At 45.1% G+C, this 15,695-nt stretch overlaps 1 protein-coding gene across 2 annotated transcripts in view; it reads left to right on the top strand.

Annotated features, from left to right (window-relative positions):
• ARMC2 (armadillo repeat containing 2) overlaps positions 1 to 15,695 on the top strand; it is a 486,620-nt gene continuing 470,925 nt past the window's right edge. The window contains exon 1 of one of the 2 annotated variants that reach the window (XM_085611202.1): positions 1 to 100. Coding sequence is in view for 1 of the 2 variants with exons in the window: in XM_085611201.1 (XP_085467327.1) it covers positions 207 to 226 (20 nt within the window). In the remaining variant the exon portion in view is untranslated. Of the gene's footprint in view, positions 101 to 146; positions 227 to 15,695 lie in introns of those variants that run through there. The other variant, XM_085611201.1, reaches the window with a different exon arrangement.

Here is a 15,695-nt window from a genome sequence, read left to right as displayed (position 1 = left end):
GAAAGAGACGCTCCGCGGCGGATGGGTAAACACCAACTTGCCGGTGTTGGGTGCTTTGCCTATCAGGCCGCTAGGCACGCGGCCGGGTCCTCCTGTGCAGGTAGGCATTGGGCAGCAAGGTGGCGAGTAAAGGGTCTGCTACTCTACCTGTTCCTCGCCCCTCATGGGCTGTGTATTGAGATCGTCGGCAGTTGGGAGGATAATGCATGTTGCCATGGAGACCGAGGTAACAGCGTACTTGAGACGTGCCCCAACGACGGGCAGTACGTTATGACACGCATGCACGTTGACATATTGTTACCCTCATTTGTACACGGGCACACGATGGCTGATAAGTTTTCAGTGTTCACATTTGTGGCGTCTGTATGTTTACAATGTATCTATGTGCGACGTTTGCTGGACTCGCGAGTAACCGTTTGGGTGATACTTTATAACTAGTCTAGGTTCTTTCCATTCTGGGACGTTTTGTTTAGTGTTTTTAATGTAAATGTAAGAGCTAAACTTATCAGAATGCAGCGGAAAACATGAATTGGCAATGCCTATAAGGCTGCTTTAAATTAACTATATGGTAATGTAAGACATTACAAGTAAAAAGCATGGAGATCTATTTGTGTGGAAGCAAAGAACCGAAGAATAATATTGGTGTAGGTTAAAAGGTCACATGATAGGTGCACTGTCAACCAGGCTTAAATATCCTTGTAGGTTAATACTCCCAGACGTATTTGCAAAACAGTAACTCATTTTGTTTTATTTGTAAAAAGCCGGTGCCTAGGTGGTGTTGCAACAAGTATTCTCTGTACTTTGGTCTGTAAGTCTCTGGCTTTAAACCTCAATTGACAGGTGAGATTCTAAAGCTTTGAATTTACACGAAAAGTATTAGAAAGGGTAACTCAAAAGCATTGCATGTTTCCAAGCGGAATCAAGTCACGCCAGGGGTGCGTCAGAATTAAAAAAGTTTAAAAGTATGTGTGACGATATCTGTACTCTGTGGCGATGCCGATGGTAAGTCTAATTTGGGTTGGTGACACGTGGCATACACCCAGTAACTTATTGGCATGCACCCGAGGCGCAACTAGAGCCAAATTTCGGTGGGGCTACTAAAGTTTTCGGGGGGGGGGGGGGGGGGGGCTGATTCTTCCAGCAATATGCAGAGTGGAGGTGCAGGGGCTCTAAGAAGGGGTGAAAACACAACAAAGCCTTGTTAGCAAGTAAATGTCTTTTAAAGACCTGGGAAGGACTCGGATGCGGCTGTGTGTACCCGGGAAGCTGTCTCAGCTGGGCTGACACACAGGACGTGTGGGGCTGAAGCCATTTGAGCCCAATGGGCGTTGCGCATCTGGCATGCACCGTAGCACAGCAACAGATTTTGTGGGTCACACAATGTGATCCATCAATGCTGACGCAGTATCGTACGTCTTTAGTAAACATTGACGTTCTTTTTGTATTTTCAGCAACTTGCTTTTTTTAAAACATCTCGGACTTTGAGAGATGAAGAGGTAGACCGTGTAAGGTTCATGCACGCTGTGCTTGCTCAAACTGTGACAGACATGGCAGATACTGAGAATGTCTTCCACTGGTATGTCCAGAAAAGGGAAATAGTCATTTTGCTTCAGCAGTCACTTTGTGGCCACAAGTCTCCAGTGTCCCTCATGAGCTAGATCAATAATATTTAGTCATAGCCTCTGGAGTTGATTAGTCTGGGGGTCGTAGAGTAATGCGGTGTATGATGTTTTATTTATTCTTCAGTTATCAAGCATCTAGATGCTTTTTGAGGTAAAGAAAATTTAAAAACTGAACCGGGTTGTATACTATTCAGGGGTAATGTATTTCACATAAGCGGCGGCGGACTGCTCGCCTCCTCCGGTGATCACCACTCCTCGGACCAGCTGTCGGGAGGCTCCTCGTCTTCTTCTCTGACTCCCTGGATGAGGCGGTCGTCCTTCTTTCTTCTCCCGTTCGCCGCGTTCGTCCCTTCAGCGCCCTCCTGGATGTCGGCGTTCTCCTTCAGTAGCCCGTCGTCGTTGTTCCTACCTCCTTTTCTCCTCCCTCTCCGCCTCCTGATTGGTTCCCGTCTCGTCCCTCCTTCTCCTGTAGGGAGGAACAATAGTCCGTCTTCACTTGTGGTTCCCCTCCCCAGTCCCTATTGACGTTATCGGGACCAGGCAGCGACGCGGACCTCTGTGGCGTGTTTGTAGGTAAGGAAGTAGTTTGGGGGGAACGGGGGCGTCCTCTGACATCCCCCTTCCCTAACTTTCTTGCGTGCAAGAAATCGTTCACTGGGATATCTTGACAGATAGTCTGCGTTTGTTTGTTCTTTCCCTTTTCTATGCTGGATGGTGAAACGGAAGGGCTGTAGTGTTAAGAACCATCTTAATATTCTATTGTTGTGTCCTTTGTTTTGTGCTAACCACTCTAAGGGAGCATGGTCGGTATATAGCAGAAACTCTCTACCCTCCAAGTAGTAGCGCAGTGATTCAATGGCCCACTTGATGGCTAACGCTTCTTTCTCCATGACTGCATATTTTGTATCTCGAGGAAAGAGCTTTCGACTGTTGTATATGATGGGCCTCTCCTGGTTCTGATCATCGGTTTGAGACAATACAGCTTCGAGCCCCTTTTCGGAGGCATCCGTCTGTAACAAAAAGGGGTTTTGGTAATTTGGGCTTAGTAAAAAGGGTTTCAAGGTGATGACCTTTTTTAGTTGATGAAAAGCATGTGTTTCTACAGGGGTTGGTTGGCGGAGCAATTTTTCAGTCTGTACGTTCCTTTTTAGGAGGTCGGTCAGGGGGGCAGCTATATGAGAGAAGTTTGGGATGAATTGTCTGTAATATCCCATTAAACCCAGAAAAGCCCGGAGGTCCTTTCTGGTTTTTGGGAACGGTATCTGAGAAATAGCCACTACCATCTCTTGTTGGGGTTTGATATGTCCTTCTCCGAGAAGATATCCTATGTACTTCACGGATCTGGCTGTTATGTGACTTTTAGCAGGATTGACAGTTAGACCACCGTCATCTAAGGCTTGCAGTACTTTGGTCACATGGTCTAGATGTTCGGTCCAAGAGGAACTGTAGATGATTATTTCATCTATGTAGGCGGCAGCAAAGGTGCTACAGGGTCTCAGCACTACATTCATGAGTCGTTGAAATGTTGCTGGGGCCCCGTGCAACCCGATGGGAAGAACTTTAAGCTGATATAGTCCCCCTGGTGTAGAGAAAGTGTTTTCTCTCGATCCTGTTCTCTTAGGGGGACCTGCCAATACCCTTTACAAAGATCCAATGTACTGTGCTCGACCTAATCTCTCTACCATCTCATCAACCCTTGGAAGGGGATAAGCGTCGAATCGGGATATTTTATTGATTTCTCTGAAATCGATGCAGATGTGCATGGAACCGTCAGGCTTTGGGACGATCACTATGGGGGAGTTCCACTCGCTTTTCGATGGTTCTATGATCCCCTAGTGCAGCATCTGTTGAATTTCTTTCTCTATTGTTTCCCGTCGAGATTCAGGAATACGGTAAGGGCGCAGTCACACCTTTTTCCCTGGAGGAGTCTGTATTTCGTGCTCTATCAGAGTGGTTTTACCTGGCGTCAGGGAGAACACTTTCTGTAACGGGTATAGGCGGTCCCTTAATTCTTGTTTCTGGGGGTTAGACAAATCTGAATCAATGCTTTGTTTGAATAAGGGTATAGTGGTTCCCATTAGGACTGGTTGAGGCCCTTCCCATTCTTTTAAAAGGTTAATATGGAATATCTGGGTATGGTGCCTAACGGGATCCAGGTCTACTTTATAGGTTACCGGGGTCACTTTTTTTATGACCTTATAGAGCCCCTGCCATTGCCCTATTAGTTTATGTTCGGAGGTGGGCATCATAAGCAGTACCATGTCCCCGACGGTCAGGGTTCTTTCTCTGGCCTTTTTGTCATACTTATTCTTCTGGGATGCCTGGGCTTGTTCGAGGTTAGCCTTCACTATGTGTCTTATCTGATTTAGATGGGCCTGAGAGTGGTGACATATTCTAAGAGGGATTTGGACTCATCCTTCTCTTCTTCACACCCTTCCTTGGCGATATCCAATAGCGTACGGGGTTGTCTCCCATACAGAAGTTCAAATGGGAGTACCCCAGGCTCTTTTGTTGACTACAACGGATGGCAAATAAGGCCAAGGGAAGCATATCCTCCCATTTCCTTGCTTCCAAGTTCAACAACTTCTTCAGGGTAATTTTCAACGTTGCATTGTACCGTTCCACTAGACCATCTGTCTGGGGATGGTAAGCGGTGGTACGGATTTATTTAATCTGGAGCTGTTGGCAAACCTGTCTCATCAATTTGGATGTGAATGGGGTACCCTGATCGGTAATGATTTCTTTCGGGAAACCTACTCGGGAGAAGATGGAAATCATGGCCTTGGCCACCTGGGTCGTGTTGGGGTGTCGCAGAGCCACGGCTTCAGGGAAGCGGGTGGCGTAGTCTACCAAGAACAACACGTAATGGTACCCACTACGAGAGGGAAGGAGTGGTCCCAGAATATCCATCCCTACCCTAGCAAAGGGTTCGTCTATCACTGGTAGTGGTTGGAGAGTGGTACAGGGCGGTATGTATCATCTGTTTTTTTGACAAACGGGACATTCTTTACAGTATTTACGAACCTGTTGGTATATCCCTGGCCCAAAAAATCTGTCTAATATGGTTTTCTCCGTTTTTTAATCCCCAACGTGTCCTCCTACTAAATGGCTATGGGCCAAAAACAACACTTTCTCTCTGAAGGGTTGGGGTACCAGGAGCTGGGTTGGCATGGATTTTCCCTCTTTTCTATAAAGTAACCCACGATGGATAAAAAACTGGGGACCTACTTGATGGGGTTCTTCCTTTTCTAGGGCTTGATTCCATGCTTCTCGGAGTGTAGGGTCCTCCCGTTGGGTTGAATGGAAGTTTCTGTCGTGTTCCCACAGTTCATAACCGGAGTTGCTTAAGACAGAGCGGGTCCAATTCTTCTTCTCTGTTCTCCTCTGTTTGCGGCTTTTATGAGTTTTGCCTTGGTTCCAGTCAGGGTCTGATATTTGGGAAAAAGGGGCTGTTCCTATCCAGTTGTTGTTTTCTTGGTGGTCTTCCCTGAGCAAACTGTCCATATGGGGATAATCATTACCCAAGACTAAAGGTTCGGGAAGGCTTGGAATCAACCCTACTCGGAGGGGTACAGGGGATGTGGTGGGCTGGTGCTGAACAGCCACTTATGTCATAGAATAGGGTTTGCTGTCTCCATGGACGCATTGTATATTAACGACCCCGTGGCATGCTAAACACCTCCTGGCACCGCTTGGGGTCTCATGACACTTTGTCCACACCCTGTGCCGATCAGGGCGTGTCGCCGTTCCCCGTTGACCGTTACCCGTCGATGATATGGGGAGTCTTCCTCTGCGGATGAACAGTAAAGAGCTCTGGCATACCCTACTTCCATTGGTTCTTCTTTTTGGGGGCAGGAGCGGGCTATATGACCATAAGCACAGCAGTGAAAACACTGGGGACCGGTAGGGACTGGTGGTCTGGGGGACGGGGTTATGGGTCCTGGTAGAAGGGTTACAGTCTCTGGTTTTCCTGGGTTGGAGGATGGTTTCGTTGTTCTGGGTGGGGGTCTCCCTGTATGCTTCCATGCCCCTTCTTCTCGCCCCTTCGGCAGGTCCTGAGCTTCATGGAAGGTATTAGCGATTTCCACTGCCCTTTCAAGATTAAGACATGTGTGTTGACGTACCCACCGTTGGATGGGTGGGTGTAGGGAGTTGAGGAATTGCTCTAAATATACTTTCTCCAGGATTTCCTCTTTTCTGGACTGAAGGGGTTTTAACCAGCGCTCAGCTATGTCTTTCACCCTGTAGCATAGGGCTCTGGGGGTTTCTTGGGGGCCTGCCTTAATCTGCCTCAGGCACATTCTATAGGTATCCTCATCCACCCCCATGCGATCCAGGATACTTCTTTTCACCTCTTCATAGGGGGTGATCCCTAGAGGGTTGGCGGCCTGGTAGGCTGCCTGGAGGTCCCCTGCAAGAAGCGGACCTAGGTACTGTCCCCACTTTTCCTCGGGCCAGGCAGCCGCTTGGCCATCCTCTCAAAATTAGAGAGAAAAAAGTCTGGATCCTCACCAGGGACATACTTTTGCATTACCACTGAGGGGAGAGGTGTGTGGCTGTGTGGCTGTCCAAGGACATCGGCTAATCTCCCTATTGCTGATCCTTGGGCTTGACTTTGTTCAGAGACGGCCTTCTGTAGTTTCTCTCGGTCTTCTTCTGCCACAGCGAGGAGTTTGGCCATAATCTTCTCCAGTCTTTCCTGGCCTTCTGCCATTTTGGTCACAATGGCCTCCATTTCCCCCGATCCCACTTCTGACACCACCTGTGGGAGGCTCGGGCGGAAACAGAAGATAGGAGGCCTTAGGGGGTTAATTCTGGATTTTATTTATGGTGGTGTCCGGGTCAAAACAGGAAAAACGTCATGGAAACACCACGTCTATACAAAAAAAAGTACTATCATGTGGCAGAGAATTATGGTATCCACAGTTCTCTCACTGGGCTCTTCTCTCTTCCTCTCTCTCTTCTTCTGGATGTTCCTCATCAGCAAGGAGGGGTCCCGAGTAGCTTGTAGTGGGGTAGAAACAACAAGAGAGAGGGGCGATAAGTATTGGGATCTTTCTTCCTGGCTATCCTTTCACTGCACCCAAGTGATAGTGTGTGAGGAATAGTGAGGGAAAAGGAATCTCAATAAGATAGGCACATGCCGAGAGTGGGACAGACAAACTCTCTCTCTCCCTCTGTCTCACTTCTCCTGGTGCCCCTTTTCGTTCCTATCTTTGGTGAGGGAAGTCCGGGGTTGAGGTATCTTGTGCATTGGTACAACAAATAAAGAAAAGGAAAACACACATATATAGTGCGCACAAAGTGGGGGTGTGTGAGTAGCGCTAATTTTCAAGCAGCACACCCTCTTACTCTCACCCTCTCTGTAATTCAGCTTCTCCCTCCCCCGGGTCACATACCGTGTATGGCCTCAACTCTCCTGAGTTGCGGCGGACTGCTCTCCTCCTCCGGTGATCACCACTCCTCGGACCAGCTGTCGGGAGGCTCCTCTTCTTCTTCTCTGTCTCCCTGGATGAGGCGGTCGTCCTTCTTTCTTCTCATGTTCGCCGCGTTCGTCCCTTCAGCACCCTCCTGGACGTCGGCGTTCTCCTTCCGGCGTCCGGCGTCCGCCGTCGTTGCTCCTACCTCCTTTTCTCCTCCCTCTCCGCCTCCTGATTGATTCCCGTCTTGTCCCTCCTTCTCCTGTAGGGAGAAACAATAGTCCGTCTTCACTAGTGGTTCCCCTCCCCAGTCCCTATTGACGTTATCGGGGCGAGGCAGCGACGCGGCCCCTATGTGGCGTGTTTGTAGGTAAGGAAGTAGTTTGGGGGGGAACGGGGGCGTTCTCTCACACACTGGTATAGGTTTCAACGCAAGTGCTTCTACCTTGCCAGGGTCTGGTAACAAGCGTTAGTGCAAGGAGGTGCATCTATGGAATTTTAGCAAAGACTTGGAGAATGCTTATTTCTACTTGTTTAGGGTGAGATGTTACAAGACGAAGGCCTACATAGTTTGAGGGTCTTGTAATGCTGATGTTGAATATTCTGAACATTTGGATGTTGTTATTCTACTTAAGGCAGTTTGGGGTTCAGTAAATTATGTCATATTTCTTTCTTAAAGACTTATACTTAAGTAAAACCCAGACATTTGCATCTGTACAACCCAACAGGAGTGAGAAATATTGTACTGATTCCCCATGTTCCATTTGAGGCTACACTTTGTTGAATTCAGGTTTGAAAATACTCCAGTTCTATTTAGCTGATGTGTCCTATCTCGAATGCGGGGAGCAAAATGTCTTGCTCTCTCTCTGAATGCTGAGATTGGACTCTTTCCTGTCACCAAAGAATATGATCTGCTTGCAGACTCTCATGCACTGGAACAATCGGGGAAATCCATTAGGTAGAACTGAATACCTGCTCAGTGACTTCCTCGTATGTGGTTTGCGTGGTGATCTACATTGCCTACCCTGGGCCTATCCTGCACTTTTCGTTTACTAAACTAATGTTTGCAGAGGTACTCCTTATTTTGAGCCACACCCTAAAATGGGAACACTTTGTGGACATCGAAGCAATACTGAGTGACAATTAGTTGTGTAAACCATTGCTGGCCATTTCTTATCCCAGTGAACTGGGTTCATTTTCCTGCGTCTGACGGGTTATGTGTGTAACTGACAGCTACATATCTCCATTACAGTAAAATGGCTTATAATGTTTATGTGCCTACTGCAAGATCCAATTTGTCTTGCTAGTTGCATATTCAAATCCACGCAGAACTGCTCTGGGTCAGTGGTTCTACTGCACAGATCTACTTATTACTTTCAGCTGGTAAATTTGTTTCTAGCAAGATAGCTCAGAGGTGTAGTATAAACAGATCTGTGTACATCCTTTAGGAAATAGATTTTAATTCTAGTAGGACCCACTTCGGCATTTACTTTTCTGTGGTCAACAAAATGAATGCATTTAAATCTGGTAATGCTTATTCATGACTTTTGAATCGGTAATTAGAACTCGGGCAGAGTGAATACTAGTTTGCCAAAATTGGTCTGAAATTCGTGGTCTCTTATTAAAGAAGGAGAAATTAGGACTATAAACCCAGGAAGGGACCCATGTGCAATCCTGTCCCCTCTCCCCCACAATCTGGAAATCTGTTCACATTCCTTTTACCATCTATCAACACAAGCAGTGCCAAAGAGAGTAGGTCTGGTGTGTTTTAGGTATATCGTTTCTTTGTTATGTGGACTATATATTGTGCGATGTATTTGGATGCATAAACATAAAGCACATATACAGAGCATCCCGGTTCACATAGAGAATATCTATCTATCTATCTATCTATCTATCTATCTATCTATCTATCTATCTATCTATCTATCTATCTATCTATCTATCTATCTATCTATCTATCTATCTATCTATCTATCTATCTATCTATCTATCTATCTATCTATCTATCTATCTATCTATCTATCTATCTATCTATCTATCTATCTATCTATCTATCTATCTATCTATCTATCTATCTATCTATCTATCTATCTATCTATCTATCTATCTATCCTGTGAAGTTATGATGTAGCTGCACTTTTATTTGTATGATTTGCCCATAACTATTGATTCCCATGTACAGATCTGCACCAAATTTGGTAGTCACATAGCGCAGTGAGCTAAAGTCTGGGTTACCAATATTTCTGTGCCTATTCATGCTGGGGACAAAAAAGTTGAGGGGGTGGTTGGAAAATAATGTTCTCCTATCTTTATTTCACTTTGGAAATTGTGATCGTACCTACAGCCAAAACCTCAGAATGTTCTTATGCCACATATGGCATGAAAGTAGAACTTTACTCAGAAAGCGTACTTGTATTGATTTGGTGTAAATCTGTTGACTAGTTTTTGAGATAAAAGCATTTAAAAGAGTTGCCCTGTTGGATTTAAAGGATTAACACGTTTGCACATCGGCACCTTTTAAAATCACAATTCAAAAAATCATGAATCCTGTCGATCACATTAAAATGTTTTTTTCTTTCTCAGATACAATTGGCTGATGAAAGAAATGTATATATTTTTTCCACCACTTTGAAAATTGCAATTTTTAGTAAAATCTTAGTTTTCACCAGTGGAAATAAAAAAATCATGGCTAAAGAGGGGACTATGAGTAGTGCCTGACCCCAAAGGAGCTCTTGGAGCGCAGTGATGGGGAAAAATGGTCCAAAAATCTCAAATAATCTAGGTTGACGTCGATAAAATTGCAGTTTTAATGAAAATCACAGTCTTGTTCCAGCCTGGAAGGGTGCCCCCAGCTATAGGACACTTCTTTGGAGCATGGAACGTCTGTTTGGCTTGAATTCTCTGTGACGCTGGAGGGTGAGGAGAGAGATATCCTGGGAGAGGCCCACAGGATGGCTGCAGAAATGGATGGTTTGTTTGGCCCCGGCTTTGCAAGTTTGCAAGTCATATACACAGGTTGAGTATATCCGGTGGTCTGGCATTGGGGCCCGCGGATCGGCTGGCGCGGTGCACCCTATCCAGCCGTAGGTCTGCAAGCTCGTCCCATTTCAAGATAGAGCAGAATAATGCCTGGGTATATTCTTGGATGTTTGAGCCCACTGGGACCCCGCTACGATGAATACTGTTGCGTCGAAATCTTTTCTCAAGGTCCTCCATCTGTACTCAGGGTTCATCTTGTTTCTCGTGGAGACTGATGATCTCCTGGTGCAGCATCTCCACCTCTTTCCCACTCGCCGTTTCGTTGTCCTCTAATGTAGAAACCCTCTCTTCAACTGAGGACAGGTCCTGACGAAGCTTACGCATGTCTTGGGAGAGGTCATTCTGAGGTCTTGGATGTCAATTTTCAATGAGTCAGAAAGGGAGGCCGGGAAGACCCGGTTCACCGGTGCTTGGTCTGAGTCGGTGGACTCCTTAGGCTGCGAGGGGTGATGGGAGGCCGAGGTCTGTTCTTTGGTGGCGGCTGGCGTAGACCGAGTGAGCATATACCTCACCGACTGTTAGATTATTTTTTTGCTGCTGGCATCCTGGAGAGATCGGTGCTTATGCTGGGGCCCTCTCCTGCAACGTTCCCTCACAATCAGCCAGAGGGGATATGACCTGCTGTAGGTTTGGGGTTCGAAGGGATGTCCAGGTGTCCTGGACCGGGTCAGGAGCTCTGCGTAGGTTGATTGAGTTTTATGGGTCTGGAAATGCCTATTCCGCGCAGCACCACGGCAGATGGTTGCCTTCAGGCCTCAACGTTCATGTTTCTCAGCACCCTTCCATCAGTATAACCAAGCACCTCTGGCGCGAGCAGCCTCTCCTAATGGCAGGTATGCACTGGGGGCAATGTGCACTCCCTGGACCATCTAGAATATATAGACAAATGGTATAGAGGGATAGATCATTTTTTGTTTTTTGCACAAGAGTTTATTAATTACCTTGGCAAAAAGCCTATTTCTTATGGCAAATTTTGATAATTATTTTATACAGGCACAAATATCCATCGGTGAGCATCAAAACGAATGGTACACAAAACTACACACATTCATTACACAAATACCAAAAATTGATTTACGAAACAATACATATATACATACTCACGGGTAGAGTAACTCAATCCAAAATCCTTTCCCCTAAAAATATATTTCATAAAAATGTACACTTCTCACTCCTAGTGATACATTTGAAGGTCATCCTATAGGCAAAACAAAGATCTTAGTACTCCATCTTAATTTGTAATGCCAACAAACTCATGTATTAATTCCAAAATTCCAAAAATAGGTGGACTCCTCCTTCATCTATGTGTCAAAAAAAAAGAAAAAAACATAAAAATGTACACTTCTCACTCCTAGTGATACATTTGAAGGTCGTCCTATAGGCAAAACAAGGATCTTAGTACTCCATCTTAATTTGTAATGCCAACAAACTCATGTATTAATTCCAAAAATAGGTGGACTCCTCCTTCATCTATGTGTCGACGCGTTCGCGTTTCAGCCTCCACTTTCTTTATGGCTTCCTCAGGACGGGGATATAATCTACAACAATAATTAAACTACACAATAAACTCCTACAAACCATATGTTTTTATGTGCTGTGTTCTGTCCCTTATTTGCCCATACAGTGTTCAGAAAGGAGGAGAATCCGGAAGTTTGTCTAATTTTACTGAAAACTCTCTCTATATATATATAGAGTCTCCAAGCTATTCGTACGAAAATACCATTAATCAAAATGAAAAAGAAATAAAAATAATAATACTAGTCATAGAGCGCCCTCACTAATAACATTATTCCAGGCGCTGAGGCACCAAACTGGTGAGTATAAAGCGAGAGCAGAAACTTAAAGACTCATGCACACCAACACCACTGTTGTGACATAAAGGGCAGAGCTACCCAAGATTATCAAATCCAAGCCAGGTTCAAGGCTGGAATACCTGTGGATTCATCCGAATCAACCCGGTCTCACACTTTAAAAAGCCGGAGGGCTTATACTACGGCCCCACTCCTCGGTATCAGGCTCCTACAAGGAGGGAGGAAAGGTACTTTATGGCAACTCATATCTATCGTGTAGAGGACCTACAGCAGATCTAATAAGACTAAAATCCGAACCTCAATAAACTTGCGTCTTCTCGCGAGCCCTGGTATTCTTCGATTACCTTCTAGTAATCTCAGGTCACTACAACAGAGAAAAGAAACGCAAACCTGTAGTCAGGGTCTCGAATAATTCTATGCGTGTGCACACCCCACTCAGTCTCTCTTAATTGGGGAGTCTATCAGATGAATCAAACGATCGGGACTTACATTTCTTCCTAGTCCTCTTCACCGACACCATGCTCCGTGAACGTACGTCATTTCAATGAACTGGCGTTACTGGTTCCTATCGGGCCTTGTGTAAATACGTATGCGCACGATTACGTCATACGTCCCTGAATCACAGACACAAAGATAGGACTGATTCTCGGATAGTGTTGACACTCACACACTTAATCGTGATGGCAACTATTCCGTCCCCCCGGGTAGTGGATAAAACAATACCAATAGACTCGAATTTCGTGGCGCGCTCTCCCTACAATTCCACTAGCAGACAGGAGAATTAAAACCTGATTCAAGCAACTCAAAGTAGACAAAGTAAAAAAGGAAAGAAAAAAGTCAAAATATAACAACCGGAACAAATCTGAACAATTAAGGCGCAAAAAAACGGGCTCTCGACTCCTAACCCCACATCTAAAACGACACCACTGTGTGTTATGTTAAAAACCCCATAGTGTAAATCATTCTCTATCATATACACCCTAAATCCAAGTAATGGGGGTGTAGGGTGAGACTCATCACTCCCAAGCTTAAGTATCTCCATCAACCAGTGGACCAAGGCAGGGGATCTCTGGGTCAATTCTTAGGTCCTCAAGACAAATCACATTTATCACACGGACGCAATAGACCACAAAACGTTCAATTAAAAGGCTCCAGAGAGACTCCAAAATAAACGGACCGGTACTCTCAATGCCGAGTTCGAGTTGTCCAAAAATGTCCATCCAGAGTGTCATCCATTCCACAACACTGTATGTTCAAAATTCAGGGTTTACAATCTAGAAAAGAACAGCCTAGATTCATAGTACTGCCTCTATGACATATCAGATTATCATAGCGTGAGAAAAGAAATCATAGTCATCAAGGAGTTCTACACGCTATGGTCAAGTTGATAATATCTGCAAACTAGGAGCGTCTCTAATTAGTTTAAATCAACGCCCATAGTTCATCTCTCTCATTTAGGCCCTCTGTCGCTGTGTGATATCTTTCGATGAGTCGTGCTTTTGTACGATTCAGCCTCATCTCCAAGTCTCCCTTATTACTTGCCTTAATTACAGCCAAGATTGTCCACTCCAAATCATTCTCATTGTGGCCAAACTCCTGGCACACCATGAGCAATCAGCAAGCCCTTTACTCGCATGCCTCCAGGCCCACCAGGAGAGAAGCAGGCGTGTTGGTGGGGGCCACAGAAGGCCTCTCCTGACCCCGTACAATATGCGGCTAGGAAGATTGTGCCAGGGTGCAGAGTGCAACGTAGAGGCGGTCTAGCAGCTTGGGCTCCCAGGGTGCTGGAAAGAGTTTGTCAGGTGCTGCATCAGCGCAGCAATCATGTGATGGACTAAGTCCTGCACCAATGAGTTGCCTCCAAAAGGCTGCCAGTCACCTCCAGGGACCCCCCATGTCAGGAGTGTCGCGACGGGTCTCAAAGGCGAGGCAGGAGGCGGCTAGAGGGAACACTGACTGCTGGAATATATGGGGCAGTAATAAGCTGAGGTCTGTGGCACGGCCGGGGCTTCTCCGTCTAGGTGGCAGCCTTTTTAGGTGTTCGCGCAGTGCCCCACCCCGGGCTTCACGGCAGTCAGAAAATGTTTAGCTCGAGCTGAGCAGACCCCCTGCTGCCCCAGGCACATTCCACAGCCTAGACAGGGAAGGCTGGCTGCTTATGAAGGGCTCAAGGCACCGTTGATTTTTGAGGTTGGCGACCTGTTTGGCGGAGGAGTGACAAGACACAACCTACTCCGCCACAAAACTCATATTACAAAAATTCAGAAAGGAATTCCAAATAAGATCACAGACAATTCTCAAGGCCATATAAACATATTAGCATTACATTTTGGGTAACAATGACTAAGTATTGAATGGGATTAGAAAACAAATACTTAAAGAATTTTATTTTATTAGCCAATTACGGATCGGGGACTGTGACCACCAGAACATTAGTAGTTTTCAAGACATTAGGTAATAAGTCAAGTGCCTTTGGCACTAAAACTGTTCATGTCTATTCTGATATTTAAAAATGGGAGCATTAAAGAATCATCAAGGAAAAAGGAGAGACTGTCCTTATTTAGGGTTACATTCCATAGATGCATAACTAGAAGAAGTAAAACTGGTAAGCATTAAAGCATTAGTATTTATGACAATTATCTTGGGAATTGAAGCTTTCTGTTTTTTTAGTTACCTGCTACTTAATGTTTTTTCCAGAGTGTTTAGAAAATGTGAAATGTTTAACCAATGCTGCATTATGAATTGTTCAATCTTACTCTTGACTTGTGCAACGATAGTCTTGATATTTATTGAATGTACACTTACATTCCTGCATTTCAGTGCCATGTGTGTCACTGTATGGCCATCCTCCGATGGGTGTTAATCCCCAAGTTCCTGTAAACGTTACCTTTCGGGGGTTCATTGTATTCATGTACCAAGTGATTTCTGCCATTGTACAAGGAAAGAGCAGCTTATTTATTTGGAATTCGCCATATCAGGGTGTGAATCTATTCCTATTTATGCACTGTTTGATTCTGATGCACACGATGCAAAAGATACTAAAATAAAACACAATGATGCTGATAATATAGTCACATATATGTATATCTATTTTTAACACACAGCAGTTTTTCATATGAATTTTACAAATAAGCTAATGTAGGCAATCTTTCTGTAGTGTTATGTATCGACCGATAGTAGAGGTCCATAATCCAATTTACATTTGTATATTTTACAAAACGAAGAAAAAAGGGGAAGAAAGTGCAAATAAAAAGGAATAAAGAAAAGGACAAATACCTGGTATACTATTGTATACCCGGAGAAGCCTCATCTATGAATGGTGAGAATATTACAAATCGGCCTATGCTACGAACATATTGCAAGCACTTAGATACAAGTAATGATAGGTAATAGCCATTTTAACAAGCATTGGCATAGCCTAAAGGTCTCGCCTTTGGGACCGTATAAGTGGTTAGTCATAATGTCACTTGGCGTAGAAGGACAAAATTGGGATATAGCACAGGGAAACCAGGAGATTTTCCAAGAGGTCACGGCAAGTGTAAGGCTGCGAGAGTTGGAACAGTAATAACGCGAGGCCTGGTCCAGGAGTCAAGTGTTTGCTGCTGATGACGTGAGAATGGTTTGCATCGTCCTGGTCACTTGAAGATCCTGCCTTGCCTTTGTAACATATTTCCACAAACTCCAGTAGGTGTACAGTGAGCTGCGCGTCCATGTACAATAACCTGAGGGCTTACCTGAGTGTTGATATTGCTTAGTATTTGTAATAGGCGCCAAGGGCCAAGGATCCAGCTGCTGGGCAC

This window comes from Triturus cristatus, chromosome 6 (assembly GCF_964204655.1).
Source record: "Triturus cristatus chromosome 6, aTriCri1.1, whole genome shotgun sequence".
Lineage (NCBI taxonomy): Eukaryota > Metazoa > Chordata > Amphibia > Caudata > Salamandridae > Triturus > Triturus cristatus.
Note: the sequence above shows the minus strand (reverse complement) of the source record. Positions and strands in the feature narration are given on the sequence as shown.